Source organism: Melospiza georgiana, chromosome 5 (assembly GCF_028018845.1).
Source record: "Melospiza georgiana isolate bMelGeo1 chromosome 5, bMelGeo1.pri, whole genome shotgun sequence".
Lineage (NCBI taxonomy): Eukaryota > Metazoa > Chordata > Aves > Passeriformes > Passerellidae > Melospiza > Melospiza georgiana.
Genome location: NC_080434.1, coordinates 41,878,117 through 41,901,492, shown reverse-complemented (window position 1 = coordinate 41,901,492; position 23,376 = coordinate 41,878,117). Strand labels below are relative to the sequence as shown.

Sequence of the window (23,376 nt, the reverse complement as noted above, 5' to 3'; positions counted from 1 at the left end):
AGTGCTTTGGGCCACAGGATGAAACCAGCAGGCAAAGGCCCTGGGCAAATGCTTTTGATCAGTGACCCACCTGTGTATTTGTGACCCAGAATCTGTGCGGTTCCACAGAAAGAAAAGGTGGTGAACAGAAAATGAAATCTGGGCTGTGCTACTCTCCATTGCAGCGTGGGATGGTTTAGACTTAGAGGCAGGCATGGCAGCTTTTGACAGGAAGGTAGGAGATGTGTAGGAGAGGCACAGACAGGTCACAAACACCAGCCTGTGGCCCCTAGGATGTGGGAGCTAAGCAGCATACCTGTAATTACCAGGTAACTAATGTGAGACAACCACGGGGCAAATGAGAAGGTCCTTCAAATGCCCTGGAAGCAGAGCATGGAAGCCTGCAGCAAGAGCAGGGAGCCATTCCACAGTGAAATGTAGGCTCAGTAAGAGAGCAAAATGTGTCCTTCTCTCCTGCCTGTTCTCTGTCCTTCCAAGCCATCACAGGGAGGTTGTGCTGACTGAGCCACTGAGGTGCACCTGGCTTTCAGTGGGGCAGAGAAACAATAGTCTGCGGGAAAAAGAGTAACCACGTTTCTTTGGATGCAGTGAGTGCAGACAGCAGGTGAAATGGGTAAACTGACTTCACTGAAGAGGAAAGTCCTGGGGAAAAAAATCTCCTGCACTCAGTGCAGTCACTTGCTGGACTCTGTTTTTGTTTCCATCTCATGCTGGCCTCACACAACTTGCTTCACTTCTCCCTCTTCCTTCCTTGCTGCTGAACAGGGACGGCTCCTGACAGTCTGTACACTCAGCATTTGGTATGATCGGGCCCACCTCAGGGTGGTGCAAGATTGGTACTCAATCTGCAGTGAGTAATTCAGATTAACTCTCTTATACAATTTGGGTCACTCTAACGAAGCTTCACGGGTGGCCTAACCGCTCCCACGCAATTTTGGGTGCTGCCAAAAGCTGACATCAAATAGAAATGCACTTCAGAGATTATTATTATTTCAGGAATGTGAGCAGCAACCAGTACTGTGTGCTGAATTTACCTTTTTCTCATTGATGTCCAGCAGCTCTTCTTCCTCAACTACTTCTTCTGGCAAGTCCTTGATTTTATTCAGCAGTTCTGCTTTGGGTGCTGAAACGCTGTAGTAAGCAGGACAGGTGACCAGGGTGACAGGAGCTTCCCTCTCCTCTCTCCTACACCAGAGTGAAGAAAAAGCAAAAGTTCAGTCTGAGCCTGACTTTTCCTGGTGTTTAGACCCATGGTTTTCCAGCACTCCCTCTCTGGTACCTTCCAAGGTGATTACCCACCAGGACAAGGCAGATTCCTGCCATCAGGGGGTCCCTGATGCACAGCACAGCCAGGGGTTTAAAGGTGATTGGACACAGCACTGCACAGGATTTACCTTGCTGAAGGTGGCCAGACTGCCCTTACCTGGCTTCATGCAGTACACCTGACTTCTGGACAGTAGTCCAGCTGCCACCTGGAAGTCTCTGTCTTAAAAAACCCACACTGGGCGACTTGGGCTGATCTTGTAACAAGCAGCTCCCCTCAACCCTCCTTCCAGAATTTGGCCTCTTGTTATCTCTGTGCCTGCCATTATTTTCATCCTGATTTTACTTCACTATCTCTGTTCCTTTGCTTTGGACTGAACTGCTTCAGATTACTAAGGTTCAGATAGCAAAACCCAGTTCTATCTCCAGGGATGTTTCATTTCCTGCTCTGTTCCCAAGCTCAGCATCATTCTCTACACAGCCCAGAGAGGTGAGCTCAGAGCCCAGCTCATGGGAAAGGCTGCTTGGAAATGCCCTGTCAGGCCTCACACCTCTGAACTGCACAACTCACTCACACCTACAGACATGCAGAAAAATTTGCACAGGCCAGATTTCAGAAGCAAGGGAGCAGGGAGTTGTGCCCAGCGGTGCTTACGTGTCACCCGCCACCGCCGTCCTGCTGGCCTGTGTCTGCCACATCTTCCTCTTCATGTTGTTCTCCTTCAGCACGCTGCTTCCACCGGGGAAAATCCCTTCCATCAAGTCCATGGTAGTTTTCATTTTGGAATCTGGATCCAGGATATCAGCCAGAGACTTGTCTTTATGGACAATTTCTTTTGCTAGAGCCTCTGACTTAATATCCTCTGGGGTCTTGTTCTTTGCCTTCACTGGGGGTGCTGTGCTGGTTATCCCAGAGTCCAGGCTGGCATTTTCCAATGCTGGCTCTCTGGAGTTACCTTCAGGCTGAGTTATGGGCTGTCTGTCAGTGCTCTGAGGCCCTTCAGGAGAAGCAGGGGACTGGTGCTGCTGATCCACAGCAGATGGAGAGCCAGTCCTCTTTAATGGGGTTGGCCAGTTATTTTCACTGGTACTGGTGCCCAACCCTGTGGTCTCCCTCTCAGCCAGGGCTTTGGGAAAGCTTTTGAAGCTGCTATGGACAGAAACATTCTGTGAGATGAAGAGAAACCTACCACCCAGAGACACCCATTGTACCACACAGTAAAAGCCTACAAGGAGTGAGTTTTCCTTCTCTCTCACTTGTTTTTGTGTCTCGCTTTTCACTCCAATACGGAGGGTCCACAGTGTGAAGCCACTGGCACCAGAATTGTTTTGTCCCTTCAACCTGGGCACTGCTGGATTGTCCTTCCAGCACAGAAAGAACTAGTGAACACCAAGTCACTTTGTTTTCCACTGGCAGGCTGGGGACATTGCACATCCCCGCCTGGGAGTGCCATCCTGAGCAGCCTCTACCCCATTTGTCCTTGCTATGTTGGAAGGCCAGTCACTACTACAGCCCTGGCCAGATTCTTCCCAGATGGATATCAGAGCAGCTCCCTGGGAGTGAGGGAAGCTGTGCAGAGTTAAACCTCCTGAGCACCTCGCCCAAAGTCCTATCCTTCAGGAGAATTTCCCTATACAAGGCCTGACTGTGACATATTTGCATTGTCGTTTCTTGGCAGACGGTCACCGCTTCCTGACAGCATTATTTTGTGCCAGGTCCAAAATATATTCTGGGAAATACTAACTGTTTGGAGAAACCCATCATGGATTTTCACAGCTGTCTCTCAAAACCAAGTAACTGGAAGGAGCCAGCAGCCATTCCAGCTCTGTGCTGGAGTGAGTCAGAAGCAGCCACACTGAAATCTGCGGGAGAACCAGCCCAGGAGTGTTCCCCCATAATCTCCTGTCCTGGGGGTTTTGGGGAGCACCTGTCAGTGCACCTGCTGGTGGACCAGCAGTGAGTCTGTCACTCCCTGTCCCCTGACATGGTGCAAGCTCCCAGCCCGGCCAGCAGCTGCGGCTCCCACGGCCGAGGGACGAGCCCATCTGTCCCAGCCCCGCATATCTTACTGTATATGGCCCGGCACCGCCTGAGCCGCCACGCTCCAGCCCACCCTTACCTCACACCGGCCTCCTCTGGGAGCCAGGGGGATTTGTCTCCAGCTGCCCCGTTCCCCTCAGCAGGAGGGGCAGGAGGTGGCAATTCCTCCGTGCCGTTGGCAGAAGTGCAAGAGCGGAGCTCGGGAAGAGGACGGGATGGCGGCGGTGGGGAGAAGGGCGCGACAAACACCTCGTCGTCCTCCTCGTCCTGCAGCGGCGGCGGGGGCGTGAGCTGCAGCCCCGACTCCGAGATGCGGAGCTGGGTCACAGCCTGGGGAGAAGGGCTCTCTGGGTCGGAGGAAGTGCTGCTCTGCGTGGGCAGGGACTGCCACCTCTGGGAGGGCTTGGGCCCGGCCGCCGGAGGAGACACCACGGCCCTGGTGTAGCCGCTGTCTTTGGCCGAATGAGCCCACGCTGCTTTGGGCGGGAGGGACCTGTGCAGCAGCCCCGCTTTCCTCCTCCACATCATCTCCTCCATGGCAGTCTCGGGGGATCTGTCCTGGGCAGCATCCAGAGGCTGTGCCTGAGTGCTCCCGCTGCCCTCAGGGGGAGCAGCCTCTCGTTTGGCATGGTGCTGTCTTGGAGCCTGGCTGTCACCTGTGCTCTGCAAGTCTGCGGGAGCCTGGCCGGGTGTATTAGGGGAAGAGTGGCCAGGCCCAGAAGGAGTAAGGTTAAGGAACAAGGGTTTAAAGCCTTGCTTTTGCTCAGGATAGTGACTCCTTTCCTCTGTTGGGGCTGGGAAAAATGCAGAAGTCCTGCTATCTGGCCTGGAAAGTTCTGAGAGCTTGTGACTCTCAACCAGAGTGGCAGGCCCGGCGACAAGCTCTGTGCTGCGGAGGGGATGGGGATAGTAACTGGTGAACGCCATTTTCTCTGAATGGCTTCTTTCTTTCTTGCTGAAAGACCTGAATACCAAGAGACAGACCATGGTAAGATTAATAACTCATCAATGAGCAGGAAAATTTACTGTGCACCTCCTTAATGGGCAAGTTACCAACACTACCAGAGGCCAGCATCACTGCCTGCTGGTCTAGGTGAGGTACAGCTGAGCTTTGAAACTGGAAATGAAATCCTGAGCCAGATCTACTCCCTCTCACCATCTCCCATCATTGTCAGTGTATACTACATCACACACATAGCATGCACCACAGCAGCAACTCAATGGAAAAACTATTAGGAGAACCTAATGGCTGGCTTCCATTCCTGCTCTGCTTTCAATTTTGTTTGTTACACATGGAGTGAGTAGCAATTGTTGTAAGATAGACTATTTGACATTATCTACCACCAAATTCCATTCTCAATTGCTTGAAAGTTTAAGAATTTCAGCTCTATGAGCCAAATATTCTCATAATGTTATCTGCTCCTTTTGGAAAGGCGCCATTAAAATGATTCAACTGTCTCCAAGAATGAAGAAAGGCCAAAAAATGCACTATTTTGACTATAGAAAAAAAAGCTCTTGCAGCCTTGGAATCCTGTTAGAAGGAAGAGCTCCCTCAGACAGGCAGGTGTGACAAACACCAAAGCCAGCACATTCCAACTGCAAGCGGATGTTAAGGCTTCAAAGCCAGCAGATTGAATTATTCCTTCCAGGTCTTTTAGGGTGCTCACATGTGAGCCTGAGAAACAGCATCTGGCCTTTGGACTGAGGATTCTGCTTGGAAGACAGAGCCAAACCTATTTGCCTGTCTGGGTGTTTAGCTGGAAAACAAACTGAGCAGTAATAATGGCACTGGCAGAGGCAAGACAAGGTGGCCTGGAACCATGAGACCATATCATAAACACTAAAACACAACGAAGCTCTACTGCCAGTGCATTTTCTGTTCTTGAGATGCACTGTCAAATAATCCTGCCAATTTGTCATGCTGGAGACTTGGGCCCCAAATTTGTTCTCAGATGTACTGGTACTAATTAAGAACAACTCTGTCAAAGACATGGGTCGTTCTGGCTTTATTCTGGTGTGACTGAGAATAGAATTTGGCAGCCTGTGCCTGGGGGGTGGGGAAACTTCCCAGACAGGCTGCTCTTGGTATTGTCTGTGGTTCCTGGACAGTAGCAGTGTGTATTCTGTTCAGATGCTCAGTGTTTGTCGGGAATGCCAGATGGTGATTCTCTAATTTAGAGATCTCTCCCACTGTGGAAGCAACTGTGCATTCTAAAACTGGTGGAGCAGTTCCCAATGGCCTGTGACACCTGGGGAACAGAGGAACAGCACGTGTGGCTGGGCCAAGTGATTGCTGACCAAGGTTTTCCTCACTAAACCATCTGACTGTTTTCCTCTCCAGCAGGAGAGGTGGTAAGGATGGTCCCATCTCCTCTGCAGCACATGGAGCAGCTGTGTCCCAAGGAAACATAGAAACGTAATTCCTGCTGCCTGCCTTGCCTCCCTAAAGGCTCCATGCATGGAAAACACCTCTCCTGTCCTTTTATTCTATCCTTTGGGAAGTCCAATTCCAAGCAAGAAGGGAAAGCAACCTCCCATCTCCCAGGAGAAATGTGCTTGTGGAGCACGTGGGATGCCTATGCTGCACAAACACCATAAAACTGTTGATAACAAATAATCTTTGTGCAGCGAAGCATGAAAATGAGAAACCTGCATTTCGTGTCCCAGTAAACTTGTTTTCAGTCTGGGTGTTCCATCCCATTACTTGGAAAATAGGTTGGGGAAAGGAAAATAAAAAATAGAAGGAAGGCACAAGCAGTGATTGAGCAGCAGGATGAAATGCCATCTCTAGGAGAGAAGGGGGGCAGGAGGAACCGAAACAGCTGCATTGTTCTCTTTGGAAAAAACATGGAAAAAGTTATTCCGAATCAAAGTAAACAAGTGTGTTTTAAATAATCCTACAAGGATGTGCCTGAAGGCAGATTGAGTCCTTTTAAAACAACATTTATGTGTTCTTAGGGGCAAAAATGGCCAGAAGTAGGATCAGCCAGAGTAGAAACCTTCCTCTGCTTCTAGCTGTCACTCCCTGACCCAGAGCTGCATGAAGAAACCTTTGGACACAGCAGTGTTAACTCCCACTGTGACCACAGAGAGGGCTGGCATTTGCTGCAAGTTTGTGAGGAACAGAGCTCCTTTGTGAACAATGCTTTTATTCCCTCTTGATGGCTTTTACTTTAATGGGAGTTAGCTGTTTGGGCACTCAGGGCTTAGGGCAAACATCTATTTATTATTTAAATGTAAATACAGCACGACCAACTTCAGTTCTCATTAACTTCAAAACAATCAGGGGCTACATGGAGACTTACATAAGCCCTAAGACATTGAGTTTTGTGCTTATGCTCTTCTATTTTTAAAAACATTTCTCTCTCCCCTGTTGCTGAGCACAACATCCTGCCTGGATGAAGGGAAGCAGCCCAAAGGCCATCTCCCAGTTGAGCATGATTAAGGAAATATCCTGGGTTTAGTCCCTTGCTTTTGGGGTGGCAGCATCCCTGGTGGATAAAACCACCCAGAGTGGGACATGGAGGTACTGTTTCCTTTAGGATCCTTCAGTTAATGCTATCATACACTGTGAGTTTCAACAGCAGACCAAACACACTCTGAAGTTACAAAAGTGGGAATTTGCTGCACAAACATGCTCACAATGACACAAAGAGGACTTGATAGTAAATTAATGTCCGTGGTGGAAGAAAAAGCTTGTAGCAACTCCTCCTCAGTCTGCTGGGCACAGCACACCTGGAACATGTTTGTGCAGGTCTGAGCTCTGCTGCTGGCAGGCAGGGGGATGGCCAGAGCTGGCCGTGCAGGGACACAGGGGACAGGGACACACACCCACCTGGCTCCTGCGCTGAGCACGTAGCAGGGATCCCTCACCATGGCGCTGAACTCGCTGCTCTCCCTCCTCAGCAGCTCCTGGGGCACCAACACAGCACCAGCAGCAAGCAAAACAAAACACCAAAACATGGATGAGAATGCCTTCCAAAGCCTGAGAGCAAGTCATTCCCCATGGCCGTCCACTCCTGCCTAGCTCCAAACAAATTCCTGCAGTGACAGTGCAATGTGATTTGTATGCAACCTGAAAGGAATATTAAGCACTGTACACAAGGCCCTGAAAAATGAACAGTGAGTGAGGCAGAGAGGTCTGCTGCTAAACTGGAAATAAACATTTCCCACAAAAATATCTGAAAAGGCCAAAAGAAATCTAATAAATAATAAAAAAAACCTCATTCTGTTGGTTTGGCTTTCTACCCCATGTTTATAGCTGTGGGTTTGCATTGGAGATGGATAAAAACAAACCTAATGAAGAAAGCACTTCAACATATACTTCCCTTTCAAACAGACCCTATGGATTGGTGTATATACTGGAATATATACACTGGAAGTCAAGTGAGGATTTAAGACCAGGATTTTCACAAGTGCTTGGCCGCCTATGGGACTAATCCTTGTTCCACAGGTGATTACAGCTAAATCCCTCTGGGAAACAGCCCTAAGGGCTCTTCCCTCTTCACTGCCTGATTTAGGACCCTGTGTTCAGGTCTGCAATGTTCTTCACCCTCTTCCTCAACTTGGCGTCCAAGAGGCAGAACCTCTGGTTTGGCAGCTGAGTGTATGAATAACTAAAAATTAACCAGGAGGGGAAAATGAAGATCTTAAGAACTGTCCTGTACCTCCTGCTTGATAAGAGTTAGGCAAGGCAAAATGAATTGGGGCTGCTTGTCATCCAACCTGTCACTGTAAAGTACACTTTGGTGATTTTTCTCTTTCTGGATGTCTGGTTTTCCTGCTGCTCTGATCATCAAGTGTGACAAAATGGCACAGATGGGGCTGGTGCCTGCTGGGATGGAAAAATACTGATGGTGGCATGAGACAGGGGCGGTTCTGGAAGTGCATTCCGGTCACTTGATATTCACAAGATGCTTTTTTAATTCACTCTATTTAAAGATGTGGCATGGGAGCTGATGGCTGCTGAGGGAGGATGTGTAGAATGAAGCACACAATGAGTTTGGGGGGGCAGCTTCATCCCCCCACCCTGGTTTGGGCCATTTGTGAGATGCTGCCCAGAGCCTCCTCTCTTGTCACTTGACTCAGGACCATTTTGTTGCTCCTGGATAATCTGCTCTGGGCCAGGAGTGAGTGCAGGAGTAGAAAGAGATTTCCTGGGTCTCCACTGCCCTGTAAGCATGTGAGCCTCTCCAAACACTCAGCTTATTTGGGGCTAGGAGCCTGTCCACACATTTTGGTTGTTTGCTGCCTCTCTCCATGATGAATAGAGCCTGGCATGGAAATAGAGATGGGGCAGCAAACCCAGCACTGCTGCAAATCCATGTGGCTCGACCAGTTTGCAGTTTCCTAAATAGGTCTGAACAGATTTCAACCAGCTGAAGAGCTGGCCTGGGCAGTTGCTCTTTAAGAATTTAGCCTGGTTCTACTGTTTAACATCTTCAGAGTCAGTCAAATTCCCCATTTGTGACATCAGTGTGATGTTCCCAACCACCAAGCAGGGGACATGGAAGGGCCAGGGTCTCTGTTCAGTCTTCTCTGTGATGTTTCCCTCCAGGGCTGGAGGCTAAACATAATGGTTATTTGGCAGTGCCTTTGCCCAGCACTTCCCAGCACTGTCAGGCACAGTGGGAGCCAAGGCAATTCCAAGCAGCCTCTAATCCTCTCTACGTTGCACCAGGAAAATGGGCTGAGGCAAATCACCATCTCAGTGGAACACTCCACTAGAAAAGTGCTCAGTGCATCTCTGGTGCTGCTGGCAGGTAAAGACAGGACAGCTCAGATAGGATGTCCAGAGCAGCACATGCACTGGAATCCCAGCATCCCTGACACCCCTGACTCCCCAGCAGGGAGAGAGCTGAACCCCACCAGTGATCTTTTAATTAAGGTGCACTAAATTGCCTCAGTACGTGCTGAATGTGTCTCTAATCAATGGAGTCCTGGCCATGACTGGACATCAGCCTGTTCTCTGACATTCCCCCCCATTCCCTGGTTGTGAGATCCCCTCTTGTGGGTGCACATGACCCCGTTCCCACATACCTGGTGTTTCTTATCCGCCGTGGGAGATGACCTGGAGCGCACGTGCACGGGGACCGGCTGATTGTCGTACCTATCGAGCAAGTCTTCCACAGACACCGATTTCCCAGATTTCCTGGTGGTGGAGGGGGTTTCAAAGACCTGCTCCTGCTTCCTGTAGCGGGGTTGGCCCTGCATGCCCAGCAGGTCTGTCTGCGTGCCTTTGGTGAGATCTGATCTGGGTCTGTGCTCCCGGCACCTCTCTGCTTTGGGCCGGCCGGTGACCAGGCTGTCCTGGAGCCCTGGCACCTTCTCATCTCCGCTCGTGTCCAAGCAGTCCATCAGCCCAGGAGGAAGGGTGGAAGACATGCGTCCCATCCTGGATATCCGCTCCATGGACTCCCTGTGGCGGTACAGGTTCTGGTCCTGGAGGGAATTCATGCTGGAGGCGGAAGAAAGGCTCTGGCTGTCGGGGCCAGCCAGCTGCAGGTAGGAGCTGTGGGAGCGCTCCCGGAGCAGCCCCATGTCCTGTGAGGATGGCCGGCGCCCCATTTTGCGCTCGATGTAGTCAGCCAGGGCGTTCTGCTGGAGCTGCTTGAGCTCCGGCTTGGACAGGCTGGCTGTGGAGGAGGCTTTGCCGTCCCTCTCGAAGATCTTGCGCCGGTCGGCCACCGTGTTCTCTGGGAAAATAAAGTGGATGCTTTTCTTCTGGAAGGAGAAAGGGGATGGCTCCCCGTCCGAGATGCCCACCTCATTCATTTTCTCGGGCTCCGAGTAGGAGCGCTTCTTCTGCTCTGCCGTCAGCCGCTTCCGGCCCCCGATGCGCAGCACCTGCTGTGTCCTGGCGTGGTCCAGGCTGGAGAAGCCTCCTTCCGTGGGTGTGATGCTGTGCCTCTCCTTGGGGGTGTGCGGGGACGCCGCAGTGCTCCTCATGCCCACATGGGCCGAGGCAGGCCTCTGGGGCACCCTCTTGGGCGTGTTCCCGAACGGGGGGCTGATCCGCCGGAAGGAGGTGGCCCTCAGCACCCTGGACTGAGCATCTTTGATGCTGTTCCTGTAGGCCCTATTAAATGATGTGTCCAGCTGTGACCCGTGCGCATTCTGGATGCTATCCTTCCAGAGGATCTCCTTCTCAGGCTCGCCTCCCAGCTGCAATGTGCTCCTACTCCGAGGAAGCTGAGGCGCCCTTATTTGCACCTCGTTTTCAGGACACAGGCCGTAGTACTCGCTGGGTCTTGCCTGCTTCACCGAAGCCACCATCTGCAGCTCGACGGGGCGCCAGTCAGCCTCTTCCAGCTTCCCGTTCCTGATGGAGGGGCTGGAGACCCTGCCTGGCTCACTGGGCAGCTTGCTTCTCATGTCCTCTGGGCTGTGCACAGAGCACCTCATGCCAGCAGGCTGGCCCGTCCTGCTCGGCCCATAGTGCTGGCCGAAGCTGGGAACGCCGGCGCTCTGGGGCCGGGGAGCGCTCTGCTCCCGCTGCTCAAACTTGTTGACCTTCTCCAGCACTGAGCAGCGGGACTTGCCAGCCTCTGGTTTGCTGTAGGGAAAGCTCGGAGTGCTGCTAGAGCTGAGCCGGCTCCTCCCGAAATCTGAGGGCTTTGGGAGCTGAGGAGAAGGGGGCTCTTTGCACTTTGGCTCAGCAGCAGCATGGAACAGAGCCATGCTTGTGCCATCCTCCTCCTGCCTCGTGAAGGCCTGGGGGTCCACATCACTCCACTGTCTGTGCCCCTGCTCCCTGTGATCCTTCTCCTCTCTGCTGCTGCTGTTCAGGAAGGACAGTCTGGTGCTGGAATAACCCTCACCTGGTTGTGTCTCCCTTAGGTCAGAGCTGCTTTGCCTCCTGGAGCTCTCTGGGATGTTCTGTAAGGAAGAGAAGCCATACTGCTTGGCCTTGCTGTGACCCCATGGATGCGCAGCACCAGTGTCTCTCTCGTTTACCTGTGTGTTACCATTTTTCTCCTCCTGGGATCCAGGTGTCCAGTCCTCTTTGGGCTGGTAATGGTTTTTCCTCTCACTAGCATCCCTCGGCTGGGGTTGTGGACCCTGGAAAAGGGGCTTGGAGGTCTGTGTGGTACCGGTGATCTCTCGGTGGCTGTGTGCTGCCTTGTAAAGGGGTAGCAGCTCCTCCTTCCGCGACACAGCCGGGCCGAGCTCCGGGCCCGCTGCGCTGGGAGGTTTCTGCTGGATGAGTTTGGCTTCGTGCTTTCTCTCAGTGGCAGGGGGCTGGTAGAAGATGGTCGACCTGTTCGTAGTGCTTTGGTTTCCATTCTCATCCAAGGGCAGGGTGCTGCCGGCCTCGGCCTTGTCGCAGGAGGCCGGGAGGGCTGGGGAGTAGCCACTTTCTTTGGCCAGAGCTGGGTAAAGCGTGCCGGTGCTGCCGGCGGAAGGCCGGGGCACCTGGGCGTAGTGCGGCTCCGGGGAGGGAACGGCGTAGACGCCGGTGGGCAGCAGGGGCTGCCCTGGCTGGGCTGCCTGGGAAAAGCTCTGCTTGGCCTTCATGGTGGGGCTGCTCTCCGGGCTTTTCTCCACCACGGTGTGCAGGTGCCCTTCTCCAAAGGGCGGCTTCAGCAGTGGCCCCTGCGACAGGGAGCTGACGAGCGGTGCCCAGGCCCCTTTGGGCTGGCCCCGGCCGGGCTTGCTGGGCTCAAGGCCGGTGCCCGAGCCGGGCCTCTCGTGGTGCCGGATGGCCGCGTAGCTGTCGCTGCGAGCGGGAGGCAGGGGCGGCTGGCTCTTGCTGTCCGAGGGGCCCTGCGCCGGCTGCGCCCAGGAGGAGGCGGCGTTGTGCCGGCCGAAGGCTTGGAGCCTGCCGTGGCCGCGGCCGTCGCTGCCGGGGAGCAGGGCCGAGGGCTTCACCTCGTATTCCTTCGAGATGCGCTGCTGGGCGTCGTAGACCGTCCGGACGTAGCGGATGTCGGCCTGCCGTATGCCTTCCGGCAGCCCCCCGCGGCACTGCACGCTGTCCGCGGAGCACGAGTGCTCCTTGCCCGCCGGGGCCGCGGGGTACTCGGGGATGCTGGAGTTGGTGGAGAAGGAGCTGTAGGCAGAGTCTCTCTTGCTGTGCAGGTGGGAGAGCTGGTCGATGCTGTTGGTGGATTTGGCCGGGGACAGGTGGCAAGGGTGGTAGGCAGGGGCGGAGTGGTCCAGGCTCTCCATGCTGCCCCGGGAGCTGTACTGATCGGGGCTCCTCCTCAGGTAGCCATGCTCGTACGCCGAGAGATCGCTGGTGGAGGAGCTGGGGGACAGCGAGGGAAGAGTGAAAACCAGCAGAGGAGAGGCACAACAACTTATAAGTGAGCTCAGAAGCAAGATGTTTAGTTTTGAGATGAAAACCCATATTTGGGCCTTGCTCCATCCCCTGTCTGGAGTCATCCCAGTTCACAAAGAGGAACTGCTTGACATTGCAACACATGGCTCTTATTTACCACAGAAGGGTGGGAGGGAAATACAGACAGAGAGATCGTCCATCTCTGGAGCCAGGGAGGATCAACCCCACCCGGCAAACCCATCCAAAGCCCTTGGAAAGCTGAATGAGCACCGACGCCGCTGAGGAGGAGAGGAGCACGAGGGGCATTCTGGGGGGGATCTAATCTCTTTCTTTTTTTCCCAGTTCATTTCTTTTTATGGAGATGAAGGCTATGCCCTGGCAGGCTTCCTGGAAATTCAGCTGTCCCAAGGATAGTTTGTTTGCTGCGAGAAAACTAAGCTGACAAGAAGAGGAGAGATGTATGTGCCTGTGCCTGGAGGAAAGTGGGGTGCAACCACAGAAACAGTCTGAGAATTCCCAGGAAGTCTGCACTGCCACCTCTTCTTGTAGCTTAGCAGGTGCAGGTACACCTTGGCACTTCCTCTGAGGACTCACGGCCATCAGAAAAGTGATCAAAAAAGAAGGATATTCAGAGATCTTTCTATCCATGGAAAGGGAGCTCTTTATGCCAGTCACAAGGGGATGTCACAAACTTCTGCAGAGTTTGCCCTGGCTAATCTCCCCTTCCAGATTTAAGCAAGTACACTGAGGACTGGAGAGGGTAGCCTGAGGATTTCACTTTTCTTCCCTCTCTTCCCAGATTCCCCTCCTCAGGTATCACTTTCTCTAGTTCCCTGTGCAACGACATGTGCTGTCCTGTCAGAGCCACAGGGAAGCAGCAGGGAGGGACAGGCTGTGGCAGGGCAAGGCACAGAGCTGGAAGCTGGCTCCAGATCACATCCCAAACAAGTGACAGACCCAGGGGAGAAGGGTGCTAAGGATGAGGAAAGGCAGAAGGAAGCCTGCTCACAGCAGCTCTGCAGAGAGATGCAGAGGAACACGGGCAGGAAGAGATATGGCAAATCTCAGGACAGAACTGGTTTGCTCATTTAAATGCACCACTCTATACTGGATTCAAATAACCATCTCCCTGGCAATGCCCAGCACAGCCCCAGCCAGCTGGCCACTAGATGTTCCCCGTGCTCCTTCTCAAGCACCCAGGAGACAGAGCCATGCTGCCAAAGGCTCTGCCAGGAACTGCCTGGGAAGCAAAGTCCCTCGGTGGGAAAGGAGTGTGCTCCAGCATGAGCTGTGCTGAGGCGACAGAACAACACACTTTATTTTCTGCACCCATCTCCTCACTTTCTTTAATGCTCTTTTTTCTCTTTCCTCTCCTCTGCCAAGGATCAGTCTAGCCAGTAGAAGAAAGTGATGTTTCAATCCCAGAGTCTATAATGGGGGGTTTCAAACCCTTCTGCCTCTCTGGGTAAAATCTTTCAAGGGCGGAATTTATACTTGTCCTTCCTCAAGCTGCCCTGCACGTTCAGCTGTGATAGAGCTGACTCCTGCAGAAAGCCACTGCCAAAGCAGGAAATCCCTCCCTGAACTCCTCACCCTGGCAGCACTGTTGCTGATGCACTGTTGGCTGCTCTGACAGCTTCTGCCACTTACACCCTTTTCTTCCTTTTTGTTCAATAGGCCAATTTAGACTTTGGATTTCTGTTCCTTTGCTGGGAACAGAAAAAAAAAAAAACATGCTGTGTTTCTGTATGGAAGATCATCCGCAGAGAGCTCTACCACCATCCTGGCAGTGGGCTCCCATCTTTGTAGGAAGGGGGACTTCCTAGCTGCTAATCACCCCACAGAGCACTTATAGGAGGAAAACAAAGCCACTTTATCTGGGAAACCAAACAGGAACTGAAGCCTTCCTAACTCCGATCTGAACCCTGGCTGTGTATAAACCTGTCCAGGTGTATGGAGGTGACTGGTACCATTTTCCCACTACACCTTTGCCCCCTCCCTTCCCTCGCCAGCTGTGCAGTACTTACCTGGAGTGGTAGGACTGATGCCAAGGGGTGCCAAGTGTACCCTGAGATATTTGCATCATGCTGGGATCGGGCTGGTTCTCCGTGAGTTTGCTGGAATGCCAGGAGTGAGGTCGGCCTGGAGTTTCACTCCGCCTAGGTGAAAGCAGAAGGGGTTTGCACATCAGCAACAGGCCAGCTCTCCCCAGGAAGATGGATGTGAACTTCACACCACCATTTAAAACTGCTTGTGCTCATTTGTGCTCCCCTGCTGTGTTTCTGTCCATTCCAAGCAAGTCCCACAGGTAAATGTCCCCACATTGCCACAACAGCTCCCTCTGGGATTTGCACAAGTCGCTGAATGCCATGAGGGGGTGGAAGCCTGCAAAGGGACTTTTGATCTCTCCTCGGGGCTGCTAAAAATGCAGGACGAGACGTGACAACCAAGTGCCAGCAATGTGTGTCCCTCGCATCCACCCCGGCAGACAGCTGTCCCCAGGGTGTGTCCCCAGGCGTGGCGCTGGCACAGCTGCCCTTTGGTGCCTTCAGTCACCAGCACCAAGGCCTGTGTCTGTCAGCCCCGAGGAAAAAAAGCCCCACTGACACCTTATTTAAAGCACAGAGTGGTGCAATGGAAAGTCAAAGCAGGGGATTAGGGATCGAATCCCCTGAAGAGGCCACACAGACTCTCCTTTGCCCCAGCCTTTGGGCTTGTCCTTAATCCTCCTGCTGCTTTCCATGAGGGATCTCTCTCCCCTGATCTAGCACTCATTTCCACAGTTTCTCACTCTCTCCCTGGGAGAGCGAGGAGCAGTCCTGGACCTGTGTCCTACTGACACGTGACACCCTGCAGGACAATTCTGACTAAATAAATGCAAGAGGAGGATATGACACATCTTTAGTCTTTGTCTCACTGAAAAATCCACAGCACAGCATGTCCTGAACACATCAGTACACAGATGAAAATGCCCTTAGCACACAGACACTGAGAGCACTGCCTAAGATTGGTAAAAGGAACAGTACAGGAAAGTGCAAAAAGTTAAAAATGCTTTTTAGGGTCAGGTCCTTTCCTAGTATCAGTTAACATCAGCACCTGCTGATGTTGGACAGCATGGAAAAGCACCGACAGAGAGTGAGAGGCAGAGCCATTTCTCCAGCATTTCTTCCATACAGATTTTACAAGTGCGAGGTTTTTCCTCACTGTCTGCAAGGGACATGCTTTTCTCTTTAACATCTCTTGTTGCAGGATTGTCTTAAGGGAAACTGGACCGGAGGTCTGCAAAGGACAAGCTGAACCAAACACCACTTTACCTTTTCATGTGTAGGTGTGTTTAAGACAGAGCTCTTCTGCTAAGCTCCTTGCCCAGAAAACAAAGAACCTGGACACTGCCAGATGGGAAGTTGACAAAACTGTTTATTAAGAATAACCCACATTCTTACCTTTTCCTCTGCAGATTTTTAAAGACTGTAAATACTTTAGTGGAGTACAAGCCATCAGCACCAGTTTTTTGCTTGGGAAAATGAATGATCCTGTGCAAGGCATGTGTTATCCCTTGGTTTGATCAGTAGAAACAGTGAGGGAGCTGTGTAGCCAATCATCCGAGCCACAGGTATTTTAACTCTTTTGTCTGATAACCTTGTAATAATACCACATGTGCACAGCTGTGAATTTTAGTCACAAGACACATGGTACCAGCTTAGCAGCTCTGTGTGGGACAACCTTGCACTGTTTCCATACCTACCCTGTCTTGGAAATGTGGCAGATCCTGACTGATCCCAGACAAACTGGCAGAATGACACAACCTGCAAATGCAGCAGCTAATGCTGGATTTGAATGAAGACAAAAAACCAGTTAGATCTTTAACTGGGATTACTTTGGGGCAGCTAAGTTGCCTGCAACAAAACCAGGAGCAACAGGTGACACTTTGGCACAGAAGGCTGTAGGATCTAAAACTGCAGAACTGTAATACTAACAACAAAAACAAACCAACCTCATCACCTTATCTTTTACATATTCTCTACTGTACTTGTGAATGTGTCTGGACAGCCTTACTACCAAAAAATTCTCCTCTTCAAATAACAGACTAAGTGATCCCTGTGTTGTAAATGCCAAGGCTGGAAAAGGAGACTCCTGGTTCCTCATGGATACTTGCAGTGATCAGATAACTTGGGCATCCAGGTCAGGTTGGCATCATGACAAGTGCCTGGGAGTGAAAATACCTGGAGAAGTCAGTGGGATGTGATGCAAGGCTGGCATCCGAATGGAGCTGTAACCCAGGCTACAGACCAGGAACTGCCAGCTCACACTGGAGACTGGAAAGTCAAAGGGAAAGGGATAGTTTTCATCTCATCCAGCTGCTGCCATCTGGGAGCTGCCCATTGCTATGCTGGCCCCAGTGTTTGCAGATGGAAACACACCCAGGCCAGCAGAGGCTCCTCAGTTACAGTCTGGCACACTGGGAGCAGTTTGGGCTGCAGGGACCACATCCACATCCCTGAGGCCCTCCCCAGGAACAGCTCTGCAGCTCGCTCTTATTGGCAGGAGCTGAGTGTGCTCTTCTCTGTAATCTCTGGAGATTATCTTTATATTGCATGCAAAACAGGAATGGAACTTTACAGAGACACTTTGGCACTAACTCTAGAGATTAATCAGCATCTGAGGCTTTCTTCAGTCTAACTGAAAGGTTATCTTCTCCTCAAGGTCACAAACTGAGAACATCCAGGAGAGTGTAGTCAGTCTGACTGCTGTTCTTCACGTACTGTTCCTTGCCACTTCTGGAGTACACATACAACCTGAATGCTCTGCAAGTTCAAAAGTACCTCAAGCCCAGCATCCTTCAGGAGGTGCAGTCCATCCTCAACCAGAGCAAACAACCCAGCTTCTTCAAATTTCCATTTGCATTTTTTCCACATCCTTAGAAAGCTAATAAGTGAAAGCCAGAGAGGGATGTTGTGGCTGATTAACTAGCCACTCAGGGTCATCAGTGCCCCAATAAACTGATCTTTTTCTACTCCCACACAGCTCCTGGGGAGTTGTGTTCACCATTCTCACATCCATCAGAAACATCATCCAGGTGGCTTAGAAGAGAGAACTGTGAACAATGCTTCTTGTACCACTGACCTTGTGGTCATTTTTCTCTGTCCCCACAAGCTCCAAACCCTTCCTCAGCAGACACAGGGAATGCTGAAGATAAAGACTGCAAAACTTTTCAAGGAAAGCAGAATCTACCTGCAGATCCAGGCAGGAGCAAAGGTCACCAGGACACACCTCCATGACCTGAGGGGATGGCTCTGACTAGCAGCTGGTGTTCCTGTGTCCAGGGCAGATGGGATGGGGCAGAGAAGAGAGAAGGTCACTCTGCCATCACTCACAACCACAATCCCTGTGGATGTGCTTCCCCCAGCAGCCCTGCAGCCAGGTGGCTGTGTGGGAGGCTGCTGGAGCTGGAAGGGAACAGCCATGGCCTAGCCTATCATGTGGGGAGGTGGGAAGGGCTGGGGGTCCTGCAGCACAGACCCTCCTCCTGCAGGAGAAATGAAAGATTTGGATGCAAGTGCAGAGCTGGTGCCTCCTGGATCTGATCCCAGGCACTGAGTCACAAGAGAGAAAGCCAAGAGGGCAGCAGCCCATCCTTACCACGTCATCCCCACTGCAGCTGAGATTTCAAGCTGGTGATAATTCTAACCTAACAAAATCCACGTGGCAGGGGCACTACATCCTGGGCCATATCCTGTACGTGCAGCAGCAGGATCTTTGTACATGGAGAGATCCTGATCCCAGCAATTCACCCGTACCCTCCTTCCAGGGTGAGTGTGCACCTGCACCGACAGAAAGCAGAACAACCATCTGAATTCTCACTGGGACAGACCTGTCTCCAAGACAGACACTGCTAAAGGAGCAGGAGCATGACAAGGAGATGTTTTCCAGACATCCAAACGTGGCTGCAGCCTCTCTGTCCATCTACTAGGCAGGAGACAGGAGATGAAGGAAGAAGTAAAGCACTCAGAAGCCTATTAGGATTTCCACAGAGCGAGGCCACAATCTACTCAAAGCAACGTCGCTCTTAATTAAGGTTCAGTCATGGTTCTAAAAATAAGCAACGAGGCCAATTAGAAAGGAGTCGGACCAGAATGGCATCAGCTTGGTGTGTCTTTCACTAAATCTCTCTTTTTAGGCTCACTGAGCCCTTCTGGTAAATTCTGGGGCAGAAAGGATGTGGAGTGAGCTCTGTCCCTTCACAATTTTGACTAAAAAGAAAGAAGACTGATTAGAAAGACCTGAAGTCTATGAAATGTTATTTCACACCATGGATCTTGGCCAATAGTGTCTCCTCATCCACAGGGGAAAGGGAGAATCACGCCCACACTGCCCACCCCTCAATGCTCAGATGAAAACTTTCCCTGAGTAAAAAACACATGAAAAACCCTTCACTTGAGAGCAGCTGGGTGAAATGTGTCAATATTCTCAATACTCTCATACCAGGACACAACCTGCTTTTCCACAAAATGTTCATTTTGCAGCTCCTGTGCCTGTGTGGTGTTTCCAGCTGACACGTCAGACACCATTTGTTTTTCCCCTTTGACAAACATCACTGAAGATGTCTGGGCTGCATCAGACCATGCCCTGGGTACCATCTGGGAACTGGGAGACAGGTACCAATCTCCCTGAAATCTCTGAAGAAGGGAATCAGAAGTTTCTTCTCAGAATTCCTACCATTCCTATCACAAACTCTTTGGGAAAAAACTCCCCACCATACCACTGGGGAGAAAATCCCTCTGTGGAAGCAGAGATGACAACCATGTGGATCTAGAGACAGATTTTTTCCTGCAGGCTTTTCCTGACTGAAGTGCCCCCAGGCACAGGCTGCAGATGGAAGTGCTGGGATCGCTCAGAGGTGATGGCAGCTGTGAGCAACGGCGCTCCTTCCTTGAACTTAGGAACAGTCAAACATTGTAATTAATGATTATTGGTCCTGCAAGTCACACCTCTGTGTTATCACATATCTCTGGGAACCCCCACGCTGTCTTATCCAAGAAAGAGGCATTTATCTAGTGTCCAGCAAAGGAAAACAAAGAGTGAGGGGCTGGCAGCCAGGCTGTGGGCTGCAGCTCCATCTTCCCTTCACCCCAGCACGGGTTTGACAGGCAATATTTAGATTGAGGACTTTTCCCTACACAAAGAAAGGGTCCCATGGCATTCCCTGACACTAACCAGACACAGTTTCAACAGGAACAGAGGTGATGTACACAAACCTCACTCTTCCTGATTACTGAGTTCAAGGACTCTGTCGTACCGGGATCTTCTGACAGCTTTCTATTTTGAAGACAGCATTATCAAGCAATAGAGTTTGATTTAAATTTCAAAACGAGGAGTATTTCAGATCTCTATTTTGAGAGGTGCTTGCCACCAAGATAGTTCATCTCTCACAGGACTGCAGCTTGGACATGGAGAAGCCAGGAGAGCCTTCAGCCTGGTACCTAGACCATGCATACAATGAGGAGCAGGAGAGCACTGGGTTAAAGACTCTCTGCAACTTTCTTCTTTCTGTAATTTTATTCTGCTTCCTTTACTGGAGGAAGAAAGAACAGACATGGAAAAGAAGCAGCTAACTGACTTAGAGTCTTTGAGGAGGATCCTATTATTCCCCGTCCTCTGCAGGGATTCACATTATCTCTCCCAGAGCAAGTGTGGAAAATCCTAACAGCCAGAGCCTGCAGTGGCTTCCCTGCCCAGAGCTCTTCAGAGCTGCACTGATTTATCCAGACTGATAAACCGGCCCCACAGGCTCAATTCAATTCATTTTTTCTCATTCTTCTCCAGTCAGTAAATTAGTTAAAAAGACAGAAACCCAAGCATAGCTTAGATTCTTTCATCACCCGATACCCAACACACAGCAACTTGCAACAGGAGAGACTTGGAAACAAAGGAAAGAATGTGTTTTCAGTGCTTAGGAGGAGCTGGGTGGCTGGCAGCAGGAACCCTGCCCCGTGAGCCGGAACGTGGACAATGAGGCTGGGCAGGTAACCAAGGGGATCTGCAGGGCAAGGCTCCAGACAGCAGCTGGGCTCTCCCCTGAGCTACAGGGCTACAAATCACAGGCAATGCTCATGGGCTCCACATCCAAGTGTGGGCTCCACATCCAAGTGCTCCTGGAGGAGCCATAAATGGGACAGAAGCAGCAGGGCCTTCAGGAGGATATGTGGAGGTACTTGCACACAGCTGGTGGGGTAACAGGGCGAGTCAAATGTGCCAGGGAACTGCACCCATTGCCTGGGCCAAAGCAAAGGCTGCTGAGTCTCAAACACCCTCCCACAGGCACATTCTTATACATTAGAGCAGCTTCCTGTCTGTAACTAAAGCTCCGGCCTGGGTCAAACTGAGATTTGCAGCCACAGCTTCCAATGCTGCTGGAAAAGTAAAGTTAAACACTGGGCTCTACACCCAAAGGCAAATTAATCCAAGTGAAATGCCAAACTTTGGAGTTTCTGTGAAGATCTGGTTCTAAACTGGCAAGAAGGATTTACAGAGGGCATATGGTGAATGACTCGTTATAGGGAGGTGGTGAATGCAGGGGAGCTCCTTTCCCAAATTCCCTGTGGGTGACATAACCTGGGGAAATGCCGAGTCCCACTCCTCAGTCAAAGATGAACTTCTCAACAAATCAGCTTGAGGAGATATTTCAGCCTCTAAAATCTGCTCCATCCAAGGCTGGGCCAGGGTCAGCATCCATGACTGCCTACAGTGGCCAGAAGCTGGAGCACCTCCACTAAGGTCAGGGAGGTTGCTCCAGAGATGCATCCTCGCTGATAAAATCAGAATGTGGAATTCCCTTCTCAGCTGCTCACTCACAGGCACTGGGCCACAGCTCCACCAGCTCCAGGAAATCAGTGTAGCTTCTTGACTTCAAATAAGCCAAGGTCTGACCCAAATGCAATATTGCAAATAAAAGCCACTGCTTCTGCTTCACAGAACAAATCTCACAAGACTGAGACACAAAAATCTATGAGGTCACCCAGACTATAGCTGACTGATGTAAGAGGTTCTTCTGATGCCAGCAAAAGCTCTGCCTGAGTAAATGCTGTAGGACTTGATTCTAAACTGCATGGCCAAAGGAGGGGAGTGAGGCTCGGCCACAGTACCAGCCAATCCAGAGCAGTTCAGCAAAGTGATTTCTGAATACATTTAATCATTCTAAGATGCAGACGGGTGCTCAAAAGTCATGAATGCCAAACTCCCACTAAACCACCCAAACTCTGAAGAAGCCAGGTGATTTTGGAATGGCAGGCACCTGAAGTTGGGAAGTCAGAGAAGACTAACACCACTTGTGTGGAGATATTTGGGTTCAGCATTTCTGATGACCTTTACCAGCATTGACAAAAGCTTGTAAGGAGAAATTTCAGCACTCCTTCCCTGCGAGTGCCCCTCAGGCACACAGGCAGCCAGAGCAGTAACTGTTTTCCACCCTGCCTTTGCAGAGGCTTCAGGGACACACACAAACACATTCTCACCTGGTCTTCAGCCGTAGCTTGACTCCTGCTGCCCACGTGGCTTTGCTGGGCTGGAAGTCAGTGGTCACGCAGTCCGGGCTGAGCGGGCTGGGAGACAGCTCTGAGCATCCCTGTGCTGCATGGGTGTCCCTGCAAAGGAGAGCAAGGACAGGTAAACACCAGCACGCAAAACCTCAGCCCTTAGCCAACAGGATTTTGGGAAAGAGGGCAATGCACAGACCCAGAGGGCGAGGCAGGGGCATCAGGTCGTGTATCCTTGTTTTTGTCTACTCTGGACAATGCTTGGCTCTGCGAGTGTCCCTCACGAGTGTTTTGGAGGAGCTGCCCAATCCCACGACACACAGGAGTGAGATTAGCTCAGTACACAGGGCACAGAACTCATTATCTTGCAGCTGCATTTGGGGACACTAAACCCCCAGGTATGGAGTCACGGGTTCCACTGTGGGATACGCTTTTTCCACATGTAACCACCTTATGAAAGCTCAGGGATTGCTCTGAACACACAAGAGAAAAGCCAAGAGAAAACTCCACACAGTGAGAGGGAGAAGGACAAACCTGTCCTACACCTCTGCTGATATTTCCACCAAGTCAGCAAACACATATTTACCCCGCTCCAAGTCACAAAAACACAATGTAACCATTGCTTCAGCTCCTTCCTTTCCTCTGGAAGGCTCCACTATTCCCACTTGCTCCAATTTTGAGCCCTGCAGTGCAGAAGGGATTTGAGATTTTGCTCAGTGAGCCTCCACGCCGAATAAAAGCGGGGCTGAAAGGCTCCCTGCGCCTCTCCCTGGCCCGGCATAAGCTGCAATTGCCTCTCAGTGTGCGCTGAGCCCCCATGCCGGCATCGGGGGCCTTGGATGGCTGAGATGGCTCGGATGCCATTCCGCTGAGAGCCCGGCCGTCTGTGTGTCCGGCCGGGCCCTCCCCCGCGCCCCCACGTGCCAGGCAGGAATGTTAAGCCTCCCATTGCGGATGAGATACAGCGGGGATGCCAGCAGCACTTTCACCTCCATCAGGGAAAGCGACTCGTCAGGAGCGGCCTTTTGTTGCTCACCCTGCTCATCTTCACCCGATTTTTACCCCAAATCCTGCCTTGGCTGCCTTTTCTTTCCATGTCCCAAATCCCGTCCTGCTTTGTCTCTGCCACTCCTCTCTGAGATGATGTCAAGCCTCTGATCAAAATTGAAAGTTTCCCTTCCCTGTTCCCATTCCAGCCTCACTGTACACCAGGAGCACAATCTCTTTTCCTGCAGCCCTGGAAGTGTCAATATCCT

General features: G+C 51.5%; 1 protein-coding gene across 1 annotated transcript in view; it reads right to left on the bottom strand.

Moving 5' to 3' along the window:
* The window catches only part of SHROOM3 (shroom family member 3), a 111,378-nt gene that overhangs the window by 3,674 nt on the left and 84,328 nt on the right, over window positions 1-23,376 (bottom strand). Inside the window, exons 3-9 of the mRNA XM_058024443.1 lie at window positions 22,100-22,228; window positions 14,615-14,746; window positions 9,344-12,554; window positions 7,140-7,216; window positions 3,384-4,268; window positions 1,919-2,413; window positions 1,035-1,185 (exon numbers count right to left, since the gene is read on the bottom strand). Of these exons, the coding sequence (XP_057880426.1) occupies window positions 1,035-1,185; window positions 1,919-2,413; window positions 3,384-4,268; window positions 7,140-7,216; window positions 9,344-12,554; window positions 14,615-14,746; window positions 22,100-22,228 (5,080 nt within the window). The remainder of the gene's footprint in view (window positions 1-1,034; window positions 1,186-1,918; window positions 2,414-3,383; window positions 4,269-7,139; window positions 7,217-9,343; window positions 12,555-14,614; window positions 14,747-22,099; window positions 22,229-23,376) is intronic.